At 41.1% G+C, this 17,940-nt stretch overlaps 1 protein-coding gene across 3 annotated transcripts in view; it reads right to left on the minus strand.

Annotated features, from left to right (window-relative positions):
* The window catches only part of EIF2AK4 (eukaryotic translation initiation factor 2 alpha kinase 4), a 102,416-nt gene that overhangs the window by 18,107 nt on the left and 66,369 nt on the right, over nucleotides 1-17,940 (minus strand). For all 3 annotated transcript variants that reach the window (XM_024732418.1, XM_024732417.1, XM_024732419.1), the window contains 10 exons: nucleotides 16,481-16,534; nucleotides 13,966-14,202; nucleotides 12,484-12,559; nucleotides 11,954-12,075; nucleotides 9,145-9,194; nucleotides 7,825-7,993; nucleotides 6,789-6,905; nucleotides 5,154-5,219; nucleotides 2,088-2,258; nucleotides 1,522-1,656 (listed from right to left, as the gene is read on the minus strand). In XM_024732418.1, coding sequence (XP_024588186.1) covers nucleotides 1,522-1,656; nucleotides 2,088-2,258; nucleotides 5,154-5,219; nucleotides 6,789-6,905; nucleotides 7,825-7,993; nucleotides 9,145-9,194; nucleotides 11,954-12,075; nucleotides 12,484-12,559; nucleotides 13,966-14,202; nucleotides 16,481-16,534 — 1,197 coding nt within the window. The remainder of the gene's footprint in view (nucleotides 1-1,521; nucleotides 1,657-2,087; nucleotides 2,259-5,153; nucleotides 5,220-6,788; nucleotides 6,906-7,824; nucleotides 7,994-9,144; nucleotides 9,195-11,953; nucleotides 12,076-12,483; nucleotides 12,560-13,965; nucleotides 14,203-16,480; nucleotides 16,535-17,940) is intronic.

The raw sequence follows: 17,940 nt of genomic DNA on the forward strand, positions 1-17,940 counted from the left end.
TCAGAGGAGGCCTCCTAAACCAGAAGATCTAGGGAAGTTCCACAATCTCATAACGTTAAGACTCAAAATGTCCAGAATACAACTGAAAATCACGTATCATAACAGGAACCAGGATCTCAAAGTGAATGAGAAAATCAACAGGCACTAACAAGATGACATAGATGTTGGAATTATCTGGCAAGGATTTTAAAGCAACCAGCATAAAAATGCTACAACAAGCATTATAAATAGGCTTGAAACAAATAAAAACAATGGAAAGTCTCAGCAAAGAAGCAGAAGGCAAAAAATTCACTGGATTGGCCCAATAGCATAAACGGAGATAACAGTGGAAACAGAGAAATTGAAGATAAAAATCAATCTAAACAACAGAGAAAACAGACTGTAAAGCAGAATGTCCCAGAACCACAGGAGCATAACATTTGTGTCATCAGTGTCCTAGAAGGAGGGAAAAAAGAAGGTAAAGCTGAAAACACTGTAGAAGAAATAATGCCTGAAACACTCCTCCTCTGATACTATGCTGGATAGTGGTGAAGGCTCCAGCTTCCCACTCAGCCTCCTCTGGCACCGCCCCAGCAGGGAGGGGGGACCTTGTTACTGCTTGGGTATGGGTGGAAGTCGGGGATCCTGGCCTCCACTGACTCTGCTGGTGGGGGCGTGGGGGGCACTGCCCCCAGGCAGATATGAAAATCCTGGCTCCCCATTTAGCCTTCTCTGATACCTGCTGGGGCTTGGTGGGGGACCCACATTAGCAAAAGACAAACCTATAGATTCAAGAAGCTGAGAAAATCCATAACAAGACAAATCCAAAGAAAGCCATGCCAAGATACATCATAATTAAACTTCAAACTAAAGACAGACCAAAAAAATCCTAAAAGCATCGAGTGAGAATCACCTTTTCTATACAGGAAAAATAATTCAAATAACAGCAGATTTCTCATCAGAACCCCAAAATTTTGGGTAAATACAGCAGACTTTCTTGAGTTCCACAGAGTTTGACACTGGAAGCAAAAAGCGCAACACTGTCTGATGTGGACCTTAAAGTATGCTGAGGAAATATTTAAGACAATTATAAATGGGGGATGGGGTAAGGGACACAGAGGGAGGTAAGGTTCTATATTCCATTTGTACTGTATCTCAGTTGTGGTGGTAGTTATGGGAATCTATACATGTGATAAAAATGGCACAGAATTAGACACATACAGTGTATGGGGGTCCACTTCCTGGGTTTGGTATTTTATTATAGTTATGCCAGCTTTTTGGAAGCAACTGGGTAAAATATATACAAGACCTCTCTGTACTATCTTTGCAACATCCTGTAAACCTATAGTTATTTAAATGAAAGTTGAAAACATTACAAATGTAGTTCACAAGACACTTCTACTCCTAGGTGAAATATGTATAGGTGTTCAACTATACCAGTGGTTCAATTTTTCTGTAGTTTTGAAAAATTTCAAAATAACGAGTCGAGGAAGAAATGAAATCAAGTCAGAACAAATCAACAAACACAGGGCAAGCCCTCACCAGCAGGTCATATCTGCCACCAGCTGCAAGGATTTCAGATATAGCCCTTTGCCTCCGTCTGATGAACGCCACAAACTGGAAGATGATTCCACTGTGCTGTTGCACTTTGTAAACCAAGCCCAAATTGATCAAGACCTGCCAAGGGAAATGCCATACAAACGTGTCAAGGGCTCGAGATTTAGAACGTGCAATGCCGAAGACACTGTTTTCCATCATCAGCATCAGAACCATCTATTTAGTATAAACAAAATATTCAGTGAGATCTGGCACGCGGTCTGTTTAAACTACAGCCTGCCAAGTAAGAGAAGCTCTGTTCTCTTCAAGAATAACCACTTCTCTGAGGCTGATATAATAAGGATTGCTGCACAATAGGAATTGTGATGCTTGCAAAGAAATTCTGATTTAAGCCAAAATTGTTACTAGATATCAAATGTTCCAAAATGTAGAAAGCAGCGTTCTTCTGGAAAAATAAAACTTACTAGCAATTACAAAATAAAACCCATTTCCTCCTTGTGCTATTATTAATGCTACAAATCTGTGCTGCCAGAATCAAACAGTTGCCAAACCTGTAACTTTATGCCAAGTTTCTTCAGCAGTCCCACAACCTCCTCTAGATCTTTTAAGCCATACTGCACCAACTGGGCAACACCCGTTTTCTGTTTTATTAATGAATTTATTGTTGGTGTCAGATCTTGCAGCTCTCCCTTCTGCTCAATAAATTTGTAGAGTCGACACAGCTGGAAAGCAAAGAGGCACCGTTAGCTTCCAAAATCCACGGCAAGAAAGACTCACTTTGCAGTGTGTTTCCTACACACAGGGGAGCATGGCAGAGCTTCTGTACCTCCGAAAGGGTGGATTTTGTGGTCAAGGGTAATTTTAATCTTTCCTACAATCCCGACTAAGGATTATCCTTTTCCAAAACTCTAAAGCACCTTGCAGAAGTGCTTTAGGTACCTACTCAGAGTTAATTTTTAGTCACATACACTTACAGCAAATGCTGACCCCAGCAGAGCAGACCCTGGTACTAGCAGATCCTCCATTATATGTTTTTAGGCCAGTATTGATCCTCTTTGCCCTCCTCATGCTCGTGAATTTCCATTACTACAGGCACGTCAATGGGGGACAGGAAGGCAAAGTCTGACTCGTTCTAATACTACACTGAATTAGCCGGGAATTCCCTGTCCTCGCTTTGAATAGCTCCTATTTGTAGCCTTGAGATGCAGTTTGGATACTGTCTCCTAGAGGCAGCCCCTGATTCTTCCTTCTCTCTGGCTCAGAGCTCACCCCAGATCCCAGCTCTCACCAGCTGTACTCCTCGTCTTCCCCAGGAGGGGGCAGTGGCTAATAATGACCCTGGCGCACAGCAGGTGAAAGAGGAAATAACTATGATCATAAAACCAGAAAAAAAGAATCCCATGGGCTAAAGTGGAAACTAAGAAACGAAATTGTAGCACTTTGAGACTACAGGCAGGCAGAACCTAGTTCATCTATAAGTTGGCACGTGGAACCAAAGAGCTGAATGAAGACTTTGTTTAATAATCATAAATCACTTGTATTTAAAAAAAATCCTAAAGTGTTAAAATCTATAATTTCTTTACTATATTAAAGATAAAAATTTTTAATTTTAAAATTACATCTTTGATTTTAAATTATTTTTTCTTCTTAATAAAAAATTGTTTCTTCTCAATAAATTTTAACATTATATCACCCCATTAATAAACTACCAGAAGCACTGGAGTTAACACCCCCAGATTTTGGTTCTCACCCTGTCATCAACTAACTCCATGTGACTTGGGATAAGTCACATATCTCTTTGGACCTTAGGTGCCTCATCTGTAAAATACGAAGACTGGGCCAGATATTTGAAACTCTCCTGCAATATTTCTCCTCCCTTTTCTAGTATCCTTAGAGTTCCCTTTTAAAATAATGAGAGTACCAAATGCCTATATTAGATACTAATTTTTCCATTTTGAACTAATCAAACACACAACTTCAAATTAATGCTTAGTATCGAATGACTAGTGGGTAGAGATTTAGCAAAAAGCAAAGAAGCTGACATTTTAGCAACCAATGCAGCTATCATGACCAAGTGTAAAATATTTTGAAATGTGACATTAGTTCGAAGAACCTTTTGGGCTTGAACCTTTGGTTGGGCAAGGAGTCACTGAACTGGGCAGTTTCTTGGGCAGATCCTTTGTGTCATTTATACACAGGACTATTTCTGCACAGGCTATATGCTGTGTACACATCTAGGGTATTATGTAAATACTGTTCTTCATATTAGAAAATTATGCCTTTGGGTCACTTTGTAATTGTTAAGATCTCCTCTAATATTTAACATTTAAAATGTAATCTGGTTTAATTTCTAGAGCTCCTAGTGGTATGTATCTGGTTTACTTTCCCAACCTGCAAACTATCTGAGTGATTTCTTTAAACCACGGTGCCTGTGAAAGTTGTTTTAAAGAGCTGAGGGTAGACACATGCTGTATGGGTCCCCTCATGGCTTTTAAAGGCCAATAAGAATGAAGAAGTTGAAAGCAGTCTGTGGATTCTTCAAGTGACTCCTCTTTATATCCCTAACACTGTGCCTGACACACTGTAGGTGTCCCAAAATCTGAATGACTCTGCCTGGCCTGCGTACGATCATGTATATATATATATTTTTTTAAGTCTTTATTGAATTTGTTACAATACTGCTTCTGTTTTATGTTTTTGGTTTTTTGGCCACAAGCCATGTGGGACCCTAGCTCCCCGACCAGGGATCAAACCAGCGCCACCCCCCCCCTCGCCCCTGCATTGGAAGGCGAAGTCCTAACCACTGGACCACCAGGGAAGTCCCCGTACGATCATATTTTAATCTATTCCATAAGTGAATTTTGCTCATCACCACAGGATTATGTAATTGAGTGTCAGACCAAGGTCTAGAAGGGTTCTGGGAAAGCAAAAAAAAAAAAGAAAAATCTTCTCTTATATAAATATTCAGGAAAATGTAAGAAATCCCTGTTGTCTTTTGCTTTTCAGGGACTGAGTTAAGTGTGGGTGACTGTGTCCAACATCTGGGCCCAACCTGATGCCTACAGAGAGAAATGACAAACCTGTTTACCCCATGAGATTTTCCTCATTGCCAATGCAAGCAAATGAACGATTTTGGGAGTAGGAAATGCCCAGAAAAGCAAGAGCTTTAATGTAGCTCTGAGGTGTTAGAAGACCAGGGGGCAGGGGGGGAAGCATGGGAGGGGGACAACCAAATGACTTTGCAGAGCTCTGTGCCTCAAACTAGTCCTGAAGCATCTGTTTCAGAAGAGGCCAAGCAGTATGAGGTCTCCTCAGCAGGAGGCTCCACCAAGCACAGCCTTTACGAGGGGTGTGAGAAAGAAGGATCTGGTGATCAGGGAGAAACAGCGTGATTACAGCACATTAAGGGGCAGCATGGAGAGGCATTCTTTGATCATGACACTGGCTTCTCTTCCCCTAATCCCAGACGTTGCCATGGCACCTATCAACACTCAAGGGGAAAATTATCTGAGGCAGCTGGGGGCACTGCTGCCTTACTGCAGCGAGAATTTGGTGGCATTTTCTGGTACCACAAAATTACAGAGAGAGCTGTAATCACATTGTTAAAATGTACTTACACTATTCGATGACAAAGACAGATTACAAAATTTAGCTTCCACTTCTCTCCTCGTCAGCTTTTCGGTCTAATGGGGCAGAAAAAGGTAACAATGAGAGTCACCAAATTTGGTCCTGAACAAGATACAATTTCCAGGCTAATTCTGACAGGTGTATCCTTCATTTTGGACAAACGGCTCCTCATCATGAAAGATGGATTAACTCTGATTAAAAAACATTTTTTCCCTCCACAATTCACATAAACTATAACTACCATTGTTTTAAAATGTGAATACCCCTGACATAAAAGAATTAATAAGGGGAGAGCTGCACTTGCTGAATGGTGAGGTGACTCAGAGGTGGACAGGCTTAACCAGGGTGCTTATGTTGGGCTGGGAGGGAGTCAACTGATCCACGTCCCCTAATGAAAGCCATGTGTGGACAGGCTCTGAGCGCCATCCCCCGCTGGCAGGCAGGCTGTAGGATATGAACAAGAGTGATGGGAAGCCCTCTGCACCATCCCCGGGGGTTTCCGCCAGCATCTCTCTGACACTATGTTGTATCTGTCCCTGCCAAACAGCAGCAGCACTTTGGGAGGAGAAAAGAAGCACAAAGAAGCAAACAGTAAAGTTAGGGCCCTTGATGTGTCCTTGGCAGACAAAAGAAAAGCGAGTTGAGCTTTTTAGGGTACAGAAAACAGTAAGCCGTTATGGACTTCCCCTGCTCGTCCTTCCTTAAGCATAGGCTGTCTGGCACTGTTAGCTATTGAATCTCCTGGATGTTCTTATTTTAGAATAAATAGGATAATAATAAATAATATTTGACATGAAAAGATATTAGAAAAGATAAGAAGGATTCAATTCCATCCTGGCGCCGTAATATATAATACTATTTAAGCTTTATCACTGTTTCCCCTCCAGGCTTTGCACACATACTAGAGAGTAACGAACACTGTGATGTGGCTAAATGAGGAAGAGTAACAGGAGGTGATGCTGCCCTAGTCCCATAGGAAGGAGGTGATAAATGAGGCCCCGAGAGAGGTCTAAACCAGTCTCCTCCAGTTCAACCAATCCAAGTCTATAAATGACTTTACTGATAAGCTCACACAGGTTGGAAGAAATAAGGGCAGGGCATAAGTCTTTTACTCTCAAAACTAACACTTCCCTTTCTTGGTCTCTCTAAAGGACAGTAACAGTGCTTGTGAGATTAGAGCGAGTTAATCCACGTAAAGGGCTTAGAACAATGCTTGGCACTTAAATATTGAGCATGGCATATGTTCAATAATGGTTAACTCTTTTTAAAAATTATTACTGGCAAGTATTGGGACCAACTACTCAGTGATTTTTTTTGCCTCAAGAAGTAGGTTAGTGAAGAACTCTATTATATTTTAAATTAAGTAAGATAATTCAATCTTCGGAAGTTACCCTTAAAAAAACACCCTGGAGGTCACTAGTAGCACAAGGCTTAGTACAGAATAAACGTTCAACCAACACTTGTTAATTGTTGACAGAATCAAAGCCAATTGGTTCTTTTACCTTAGAGCAATAAGGGAAGGAGATAAAATTTCCAATTCAGTTTCATGGTTACATCACTAAGAAAATACCCATGAACTATTATTATTATCCTTCAATATCAACTCAAAGTAATTAAATGCTTACCACAGCATCATACAGAATAACATAGACTTGATTGAGTTTATCTTCTGGGATCCCACAGTGTAAGAGTATTGCTTTCAGTAACATGGTATGGTTCAAGTAAATACTGTAGTTTCTTTCCTAGGATAGAGAAATTATTATTATCTTCATTATAAAAGCAATACACGCACATGACCAAATCTAGAATCTTATCACCAATTTACCAACCTGACACAACGGAAGGACTGAATTTTAGCATATTGCCTTCTAGTTTACTTTTTCATATACATTCTTCTTGCACTATTGTGGTCAGAGTATAATATAATTTAATACTTTATTATACGCATCAGAAATACTTTGGTCTCCAGCTATGTTTAAAAGCCTGAGCGAGCCGACACAGATTTCAAAGAGAGGACCTGGTTCAATAGTGACTGACCTATAAGCTCAGCTGGTGGAATATAAGCACACAAGTCAATCAATGAGCATCTGCAGGGTAGCAAGCCGTGTGCTGAGCCAGATGCAGTGGGAGAAAGGGCCCCAACCACAGCTGGATAGAGAGGTCCTTCTGGACAGGGGCACACCGTGACTGACGGGTGTTCACTGTGGCGGGGTGAACAGGGCGTGTGTGTGGGATGGAGAGGAAAGGCGGAGGAGAGCCACCACTGTGCTCACAGCAGCCTCCACTGGCTGGGTAGTCCACAGAGACTATGCAAAGTGAATGGTTGTTAAGAGCCTGGGTGTAGGAGGGAGCTGAGGGCTCTCAACATGCTCAAAGCATCCTAGGAATCTTAGCCTAATTCCTCAAATTTTGGAAGAATGGATGGAGAAACAACACCCTCCCCCCAACCAAAGAGACAAAAACAAAACCTGTTCTGGTCAAGGCAGAGGTAAGAGCTTGAGACAAGTCTCAAAAGCTACATCAGACTTTCCCGGGGACTTGAGTAACAATGTGATTCACCGCCAGCACCATCTGAGGAGCAGTTCGTGGCTTTCCCAAGGCACTCGGCAGAGGACTCTATCTAGCGGGATAACCTTGGGATGTTAGGATATGGGAAGGAACCTGAAGTGCTGGAAACTCCTGGATGATTTCATAGATGGTGTAGATGATTTCAGCGGTGGGCAGAGAGCTGTTGGTGGTAGAGGTGACGATATCAAACGCACATTCCAGAAGTTCTTTGGGATGAAATCGGTCTAATTTGCGAGGTCTGAACACGCGTTCTATGCAGTACCTGGAAAGAGAAACCCGCGTTTCTAAGGTCATTGCTTACTGCAGGGGTCCCCAGCCGGGTGGCACAGCAGGAGGTGAGCGGCGGGCGAGTGAGCGAAGCTTCATCTGCCGCTCCCCATTGCTCACATTACCGCCTGAACCATCCCCCCCATCACCCACCCACCCCGTCCATGGAAAAACTGTCTTCTATGAGACCGGTTCCTGGTGCCAAAAAGGTTGGGGACTGCTGGCTTACTGGAATTAAATATGTGTAAGAGATTGTTGAATAAGATAAAATAAACAAATGTGAAAAAATTAATCAGTAGCATGATTAAGAAAACATAAAGATAGATGTGCCCAGAATAGTCCTGCCTTGTGATCTAGGTTCCAATTCCCAGTGTTGCCACTATTAAACTACAGGGCTTAATTTTTTTTTTTTAAATGTCTGGAACAGAGATGAAATTACAAACAAAAATAATTTTATCTTAAGTGTTTGCTTTCTACACAGTGATCCCCACACCTTAGGACTATGAATATTAATTGTTCACTTGGAACTGAGAATAAAAGGATGTAAAGAGCTTTGATTTTGTTTAGGAAAGGAGCTGCAAGGTCGGCTGCCTCGTTGACAGGAATACTGCTCCAATTTATGAAGCTCTTGGTGTTTGACTCCTGTGGTATCTGAATGTACAGCAAACCTTTCCCCAGCAGTAAGTGCCTAGAGGTCCTTGGCGTTCAGCATTCCTGCTGGGTTTACTCCACTTCTCCAGAAGCAGCTTTTATGCAGTTACCTTTGTAGGCAGTTTTCACACAGAGACCGTTGGCCACTTGTCCCTTCAATTAAATTTTAAAAGGGGCCATCTGTGATCAAGAACAGCCAGATGCTTTTCCAAGCAACTGGTTGTGAAAATAATTAGTCATGTGACTTGGGGACATTTAGAAGGCACAGAATAGACTGTGGGAGCTTCAGGTACCTACCCAACTGCTATGTTCCTTCAAAGGGGAGGCTGCCAGTCCTGATCATAGAAAGGGGTACTGGGACTGGGCTTTTTGACCATTTTCCAAGCTCAGTACTTTAAACTCCAAATTCTTTACTGTGTAAGGATCACAGAAGATGAAACATTCTTCCTTGGTTTCTTTCCCACATCCACCAAATGAACCCCCATTGTTTCTTACCGTTTTAAATTCAAGATATTATTTCTTGCCACGTATCTTGCAAAAGGAACCTGAAAAATAAAGTTTCAAAGGTCAATATCAAGATGTGCCAACCACCTTTTTTTTTTTTTTTTTTTTTTTTTTGTGGTACGTGGGCCTCTCACTGTTGCGGCCTCTCCCGTTGCGGAGCACAGGCTCTGGACGTGCAGGCTCTGTGGCCATGGCTCATGGGCCTAGCTGCTCCGCGGCATGTGGGATCTTCCCGGACCAGGGCACGAACCCCTGTCCCCTGCATCGGCAGGCGGACTCTCAACCACTGTGCCACCAGGGAAGCCCCTACCTTTTGTTTTTTTAATAACAGCTTTGAGCTGTAACTCACCACAGAGTTCTCCCTTCTAAAGTTTACAATTCACTGGTGTGTAGAATATTCACAAAGCTGTGCACTGCTTGCCATTCACACCCCTTGGGATGTTCCTAAGCTGGTCAGTCAGCAGCCGACCGCACTGCTGGATGTACCTCCAACCTTATTCACTGTGCATTTCTTAGGTTTTTGAATTTGAGAAAAATATCACTATTAAACACACTCTGCTAAATTTTTTATTATGCCAAATTAAAGTCTGTGCAAGTTATTTGATTATCTGTGAATTTTTTTAAGTGTCACTGATAATAATGCAATCAACATGGGTATTACCTCTTTTTTTTAAAAAATAAATTTATTTATTTTTGTCTGAGTCGAGTCTTTGTTGCTGCACATGGGCTTTCTCTAGTTGCAGTGAGCAGGGGCTACTCTTCGTTGCAGTGCACAGGCTTCTCATTGCGGTGGCTTCTCTAGTTGCGGGCTTCAGTAGTTGTGGCACATGGGCTTAGTTGCTCCGAGGCATGTGGGATCTTCCTGGCCTAGGGCTTGAACCTGTGTCCCCTGCATTGGCAGGCAGATTCTTAACCACTGCGCCACCAGGGAAGCCCGGGTATTACCTCTTATGGTGAATTTCCTGACTTTCCTGTAGATCTTACAGAAGAAATTCTTAATAACCACTCACTGATAATCACCACAACCTATAAAACCATTATCAGATTGCCTCAAGAGATCTGACACAGTATCATTAATCAATGGGTCAAATTCTCAAAGGGCAATTACTTTTTATTTTGGGGGACTGAATATATCAGCTCACAGAAAGAGCGCTGATGTTTAAAAATCTGCATTTTAGTGTCCTAATGTCTAGAGAAGAAGAAGCCAGTTTTAAGTATAGCTATGTAAAGGTTTGCCCTTCTATCCTTTCTTCAACAGAGCCCAAGTGTCTGATATGCTACCTACTTACCTCTCACTCAAAATAATCCCAAATCACTTGACTTACTATAAAAGAAAAACTAAATCTGAGGGTATGGAAGGAATTTCTTCTTAAACCATAAAACAAAACATAGATATGCAAAAAAGACAATGCCCTGATTCCAGACCTCCCTCCAGAGAAATACAGTCAAAAAAGTTCAAGTCTTTGACACTTCACTCTGGTGATACAAACAAACTGGTATGTGACGTTGTTCACATGCATGTGGGAACATGTATTCACCTCACACATACTGGGTACATGCAAACACACAGTGCACCTTACACACACGCTCAATTGTGCTTTTTAAAACTTTTTTCTTTCTCTATATAATAAAAATGGAATCATATTAGAGTTCCTTTGAAACATACTTCTTTTCAGCTAACAATATACCATGGACGTTTCTACAGATCAAATATAGATATGGATCTATCTAAATATATATGTATTTTGATCTCTTACCTCCTTAATATTCCATAATAAATTATTCAACCATTTTCCTATTCATGAACATGCAGTTTTTAGTTTTTGACCACTATGATAAACTGTCAATGGACATCCTTTTAATGTTAGTATACCGATGTGTTATTTCTTTAAGTAAATCTCTCAAAGTGGGATTGCTAGCTTAAAGGGTATAGTATGTGCATTTATTTTATTAAATACTTTCAGATTATTTTTCTAAAGGTTTAGCAACTTACATTCCCATCAGCAACATATGAAAGTACCCATTTTCCTAAACCCTTGTCATCTGTGGACAATTAAATATTTTTAACAGTCTGATGGGTGAAGTTCAGATACCTTTGCTTTGCACTTCCTTATTAGTGAGGCTGACCATCCTTGAGAAGTTTATCAGCCCTGTGCATTTTCTCTTCGGAGAACTGCCTGGTTATAGCCTTTGCTCATCTCTCTACCTGTAAGTGCTTTCTGTACATTAGGGGTATTAACCTCTTGTCTGTTACATGCATGTACAGTACAGATGGGCTTGTTAGCAGCCAACACCACGTGAGTGATCAACTAGTAAGAGTATGGCTGTCAAAAGGGAACCCTGGGGATAAGAAAGCAAGCATGAGCAAAATTCACACATAATTAACAGAGATGCTTGCTGTTACGAGAATTTAATTGTTCTAGACATTAACATGTTAGAAAGTTACTGAAGACCTAGCCAATAAATAAAGAAAAAAACTCCATTTATGTGTCTAAGTTGGCCAAGTTAGCCTGCTGTGGTCACCTGGCGAAGCTCAACACTGACATGCAGACCTGGCACCTGCAATACAGGGCTCAGGTTTCTAGGGTCATAAGCACTAAGGTGGATGTACACAGGGTCAAATGTTCACCAAATTCCCATAATGCTCTCACCCTGATAACTCCTTTAAGATTATGTTTCCTAAAGGTGACGTTAAGAATACAAGCCTAGGGGGGATGGTGGGGGTCATCCTTTAATACAGGTGCCACCCCTGGGACCAGGCATGGCACACGCACTGTCAACAGAGTGTTCCCAGCCTCACCCGCAGGTCGAAAGGAAGCATCACCAGCATCCCGCTGTGGTCCATGAATAAGGCAGCTTCATTGTGCTCGTATATTTGCCTATTTCGGGGAAGCAGCAGTGGGGTACACAATTGGACAGCTCCTACACCAAACGAGAAAAAATAACTAATCATCAGGTTCTCATTCTTTCCACCTGCAACTTAAAATGAACACAGACCTGACAGTTGAGTAATCTGCTACTGGGACTGCTGAAAGCAGTTTATCTTCAATTCTCTAAATGGAAAGCTCACCTAAGGTTAAGGTTGTTAATTCAGTCCTATTTCTGACTCCACAAACCAACTGTATTTTAGCGGCAAGGTTGTAATATTCAAATTTGTTTCTCCTCAGCAAGCTGAATTATAAAAATAAGCTTAAATTTCACAGGTGTCAACAACTTAGAACTGAATTTAAAAAGTAAAATATGGTTGCTCCCAAATCCATTCATAGTACTTTCTGATGAGGAAACAAAACATCTTTTGAGAAGGCACATAATTTTTAAAAAAGGACATACCATGTCTTTTGAAGATGCGGATAATGGTTTCACCCACGTGTTGCTGTATCTTGGCTGTACGGACGGAGAAGCTGCCCTAAGATATGACCAATTAAAATGTCATCAAAGCCTAATCAAAGGGATCCCCTACCATACTTTTCTGTGGCTTGCAGTAGGCGTTACATTGCTTATTCCCAAGATCAAAAAGAGGTCTCAGCAAGTCATTCCCCTTTTGAACATATTCAGGAGAGAAGAAACCACATGTCTTGCAACATGTCCTGCTTTAGGAAGGCTGCCTAGGTTTAAAGCCCAAGCTCTTACGTTGATGTATGCCTTTCAGAGAGAGCCAGTCATATAATACTACACAATTCTCCCCGAGGACTTTCAGGGATACTGTAGCAGTCAAACACCTAACAGTGTCAAACCCCCTCCCATATTCTAAGGTAATTTCATAATGGGCCTCTTGAAAGCTTCAAGGCCTTTGTGTATTTTGTAAATAACTGTCTTTTTCATTTGTTTTGTATTATAAAAGTAGTACTATTTCACTATAGAAAATTTAGAAATAATAAACAAAAACCCCCAAAATTAAAAAGTCAGCCATAATCCTGCAAATGTCTAACATTGCCAGCAAAGAAAAACTGGCCCCTGAAATCTGTACTGATTTTCCACAAACCTTACCACTGCTTTCTCTACTACTCTTTTAAATTCTATTTTAAGCATACAGAGACATAGAATATAACAAATATATGTTATTCACTCACCCAACTTTGTCAAATTTTAACATTTTGCTATACTCTTTCAGACCGCATTTTGAAGGCATTTGAATGTTATGTTGAACATAGATGTTGAATGTTAAACCTGCCTGTGCTTCAGAAACCACCTGGGAGCTCTGAGATTCTTGAAGCGCCTCCCACTTAGATTCCAAGTCACTGGATCGGATGTAGGGCCTGAGCCTCTGTATTGTCAAAGGGCCTCACAGGTGACTTTGACGTGCAGCCAGCATTGGGAGCTACTGGCTACCGGATCTGGATCTGAGCTGGCTGGGTATTTTTGGCACTGGGCGGCTGGGCCAGGGCTCAGTCTCTAAAAGCACCGCTTCTTAATCTCTTTAGTAGGCGGTGGGTCAGGAACTCCTTCAAGTTAAGTGATTAAAAAAAGTGTGGCTCTTCCTGGAATCATGCATATGCACACATTTTGCATATACAGACCTCAGGTTAAGAGCTTATGTTGGAGAAGGACCTACGGTAGAGCACAGGGAACTATATTCAATATCTTAAAATAACCTATAATGGAAAAGAATCTGAAAAAAAGAATCATAAATATCCATACGAATCACTTTGCAGTACACCTGAAACTCACACAACTTCGTACATCAACTGCAGTTCAATTAGAAAAAAAAAGAACTTATGTTGGAGGCATTAAAGGACTGCATGAAAATTGAGGAAGTGACTCCACCCTTTTGTGGACCAGGTGAAGCTCTTTCGAGGCGCGGCTCAGGCCCACCTTCAGTATGTCGCTGTCGTAGGTGTAATCGACGGCGGGGGAGATGCGCTGGGAGAAGGTCTGGGCCATCACGGTGCGGTAGGCCTTCCCACCCACGTTGGCCAGGGTGCGGTGCAGCACCTCGTGCAGCTCCGACTCCTCCATCTGGGGCGGAGGCAGCAGTTCGCTCCTGAGCAGCTCTGTGGCTGTGGGCCGCTCTGCCGGATCGTGGTTCAACAGCCAGGAGATGACAGATTTCTACAACGAAACCCAGGCACCCCGGGGAAGGGTGCAGTGGAGGGTGCTCAGGGATTCTCCTGACAAGCGGTGGTTGGTTCAGGTCCAAGAGAGACACACTTCCTCCACTTAGTTGGTGCATGTTAACTGGTATTGCTGAAATCTCTGAATTTGTCATTCTCCCCACCCCCCTCTCCCACCTCCCGTAGTTCATTACGGTCACAGAACTATGCAACAATGTAATGAGTCTTTCTTAAAACAGGCCCTTCTTATACTTCCCTGCCATGAAGGACCAAAAACCCTCAACTCAACAACTCCACAGAAGCAGAAGTTAGACCTTCTAAACACTGTATCTAAACTACTGTATCAAAAAAGATACAAGAACATAAAGTATGTTGAGGTGCTCAAGTTTAGTATAAACTATAACGTGTAGGAGCTTCTAGAACCCCTAGAGCAGTATAAAACAACTTTTCATTTTTCATTCTCCATTTATGTTATCTGTGTTGATACCATTCCCCTGAATTCTCTTATGTTACTGGTTTATTATACCTTCACAGCTATTACCTGATTAAGCAGGGAACTATTTGAAGGCAATATAAACCTTTGAAAGGCTCCATAATGCTTCTGTCATTCTTTTCTTTACAATGAAGATTTATAAGGAGTTAGAGGAATACCTGAGATCAGAAAATCTCAATTTTTAGATGAACCTCATTAAGCATTTTCTAATCACGTATCTTTAAAATACCCTCCCCCAAATCCCTACCCCTGGTTTTAGGCTAAAATAAAAACACAGGTAATTATTTTTCACGTAAAGAAGGGAACTGACATGATATAACTTTATGAACATTTATGTTAAATTAAACTGGTAAAAATAGTATCCTATTCAGCAAAACAGACTGCATGTAATACTGCTTAATTTCTGTGTGTGGCAGCAACTGTGTTATACTGTCTACAAGCATTTTCTATGCCGCCTCCTTTCAGATAAAAAGCAACAGTGTGACGTGGGAGGTGGCCGCGGCACTGGCTGTGGTGCTAAGTTTATTCAGCCCAAATGCAAATGCTCAAGGGTGCCCAGTAAGTCCCTGTGACAGGAGGGCAATCACTGTCGTGACAAATGGTGTGTATAGTTGCACTTGTGTCTGTGGTTTAAGTTCCTACACCACCACAGCTGCCAACATGAGGAAATAATGAATAAGACTGACCTTGTTACAGGGAAAGGCTGGGATATGAATATTTTCTTATGACACCCCAAAACATAGGGAACAACTCAGTTCGAATCAGTGGTAACAGCTAACAAAAGAAGTAGAAACACAACTCAATGTATTTTCTAATGGTTCTTTACTAATTCAATAGTTGAGGCAGAATGGGTCCCTCGAGCCATAAACAAATGTCACATTAAACGCTACTGAGTTATAGGATGTTAGTGTTAATATAAATAAAGGGTACTTAATACCTTTATTTTACAGGGGAGGAAAATTAAAGTCTAGAAGAGTTAAGTGACTTGTCCATCCAGATACATAACCAATAATCAAGAAACAGCAAATTAATGCAATATTCTAGCTAGGTTTCTGTTCTCAACATGAATAATTTAAATAAGGGATGTTGCCTTGATTATAATTGTTAAGAAGTCAGTTTAAGGAATAAACTTCTACATGACAAGAGTATTAACCATGGAAGGCTTCACTAAGACAAAAAGCCAGCATTAAGAAGGAAGGCACACCAGAAGCACTATAACAAATTCACTAATGATTCTTTCATATTAGCCAGATGCCAGCATTTACTATGACGTGAGTTCACACACACACACACACACACACACACACACACACACTTGTAGTATGGAAGAGAAACTATTTTGTTTTAAATTACCGTAACATCTGGCTGTCTAGTCTTCCCCTTTACAATTTGAGCTACTTTACCATAAGACAGAACAAAACTGTAGTTTTAAGATATATTCTTCTTTTCTTAAAGTTCCAAGCTTTATCTAAAACAATGAGCTGTAAGAGCATTCTCTTTTTTTCAATAGCTAAGCCAAGGGTTCAAACAGTACTTCAAAAGCATGATGAATCACAAAAAAGAGCCCTGTAGTTTGTTAATTGTCTCTGTCAGCCCTTGGCATTTTTATGGTGTATTTCAAGTCTAAATACATTTTAAGTACTCCATCTTTTGATATTTTTTCCCCACGTTGTTCCCATGACACAAGAGAATGAGTGGCAGAAGATTACTAATGGAAGAACAAGAAAAATAGTAATTAAAACCCAAGAGTGAGAACACAGTAATTAAAGCATCAGAAAATTACCTGCTTTGTGTGCTCTCCATCATCGAAGTCTTCTGGAAACTTAGGCGAAGTAGGCTAAAAAATATATTATATTCAAATCAGCAAGTGCTTGGCAGACTGCCACAGTGAAATCATTTTATTCACCAGAGGTAAGAAAATCAAATACAGAAATGAAAATTTGCTAACAAGGGAAGATGGATGTGAAACTCATCGTGAAACCCAACGCACATCCTTCCAAGGACATTCGGATTATCTTAATACTTACTTCACCCAAATGACAGCCTAGGTGACAGAAAGCACCTCATTTGAGGAAAAACTTTAAAATCTAATGGCTTCAGGGAAAGACAAAGTAGCTTTATTAAACAAACGTTAAAAAAGGGTAGAAATACCAAACCATCAGTGCCAAGTAAGAGAAAAACAACACAAAAACCTCTAGCCCCAAATTTCTCACCTTTCTGGTAAATAAGACCTCAGTCATAACGTTAACTTGGCAGTTGAGATAGTCTTGAAATGAGGGAACAAACATGAATTTTAGACTAAGGAAAGGCACTTCACCAAGGACACAGTCCACGAAGAGCATTCCAAGTCAAGGCAAGGACACAGTAATCACTTCATTTCCTCTGATACATTAAGAACACAGCTGCCCGCTGATACATTATGAACACAGCTGCCCACGCTGTTCTGGCAGTTAGACCATTAAACTCTTTTCCAAGATATCTAGTGGAGTATTCTTAGTTACGCTGTATGTGATTTACCCTAACAGACATGCCTGCTTGGCTCTGCTCAGAAAGGAAGAGGAAGACTCTCCGTAACTCTTGCTCATGAATATGTGAATCTAAATCACCCTCACTCAAACCTTATTCTCCACTGTCATCTTAATGCCATTTCCAATAGGCATCCTGGCCCACGCACACTAACATAAGTCCCTTTTAGTCTGTGCAATGACAGTTTAGTTTGGGACAACTGATCCTTTGGGCAAGGATCAATCCCAAGAACACACATGGAGATCTCACTGGGAAAAAAATTCAAGTGCCTGACATTTTCCCCAGACTCAGTTTACCTTCTGGTCATGGTGGTATTCTTCAGGCATTACTACACCAGGTCCATTCAGTTGGAACCTTTAATTTCTAGAGCTAAATATCCATTATCCTTATAACCAATTCCAACTGCCATAACTATATTGATATTACGAAAAATTTTTGGATTCCCCTTTTGCTTTAAAATCAAGGATAGAGATAGCCTCATCCACCAGAGGGCAGACAGCAGAAGCAAGAACTACAATCCTGCAGCCTGTGGAACAAAAACCACATTCACAGAAAGATAGACAAGGTGAAAAGGCAGAGGGCTATGTACCAGATGAAGGAACAAGATAAAACCCCAGAAAAACAACTAACTGAAGTGGAGATAGGCAACCTTCCAGAAAAAGAATTCAGAATAATGATATGGAAGATGATCCAGGACCTTGGAAAGAGGGGGGATGG

Source organism: Neophocaena asiaeorientalis, unplaced genomic scaffold (genome assembly GCF_003031525.2).
Source record: "Neophocaena asiaeorientalis asiaeorientalis breed wild unplaced genomic scaffold, Neophocaena_asiaeorientalis_V1.1 scaffold119, whole genome shotgun sequence".
NCBI classification, from domain to species: Eukaryota; Metazoa; Chordata; class Mammalia; order Artiodactyla; family Phocoenidae; genus Neophocaena; species Neophocaena asiaeorientalis.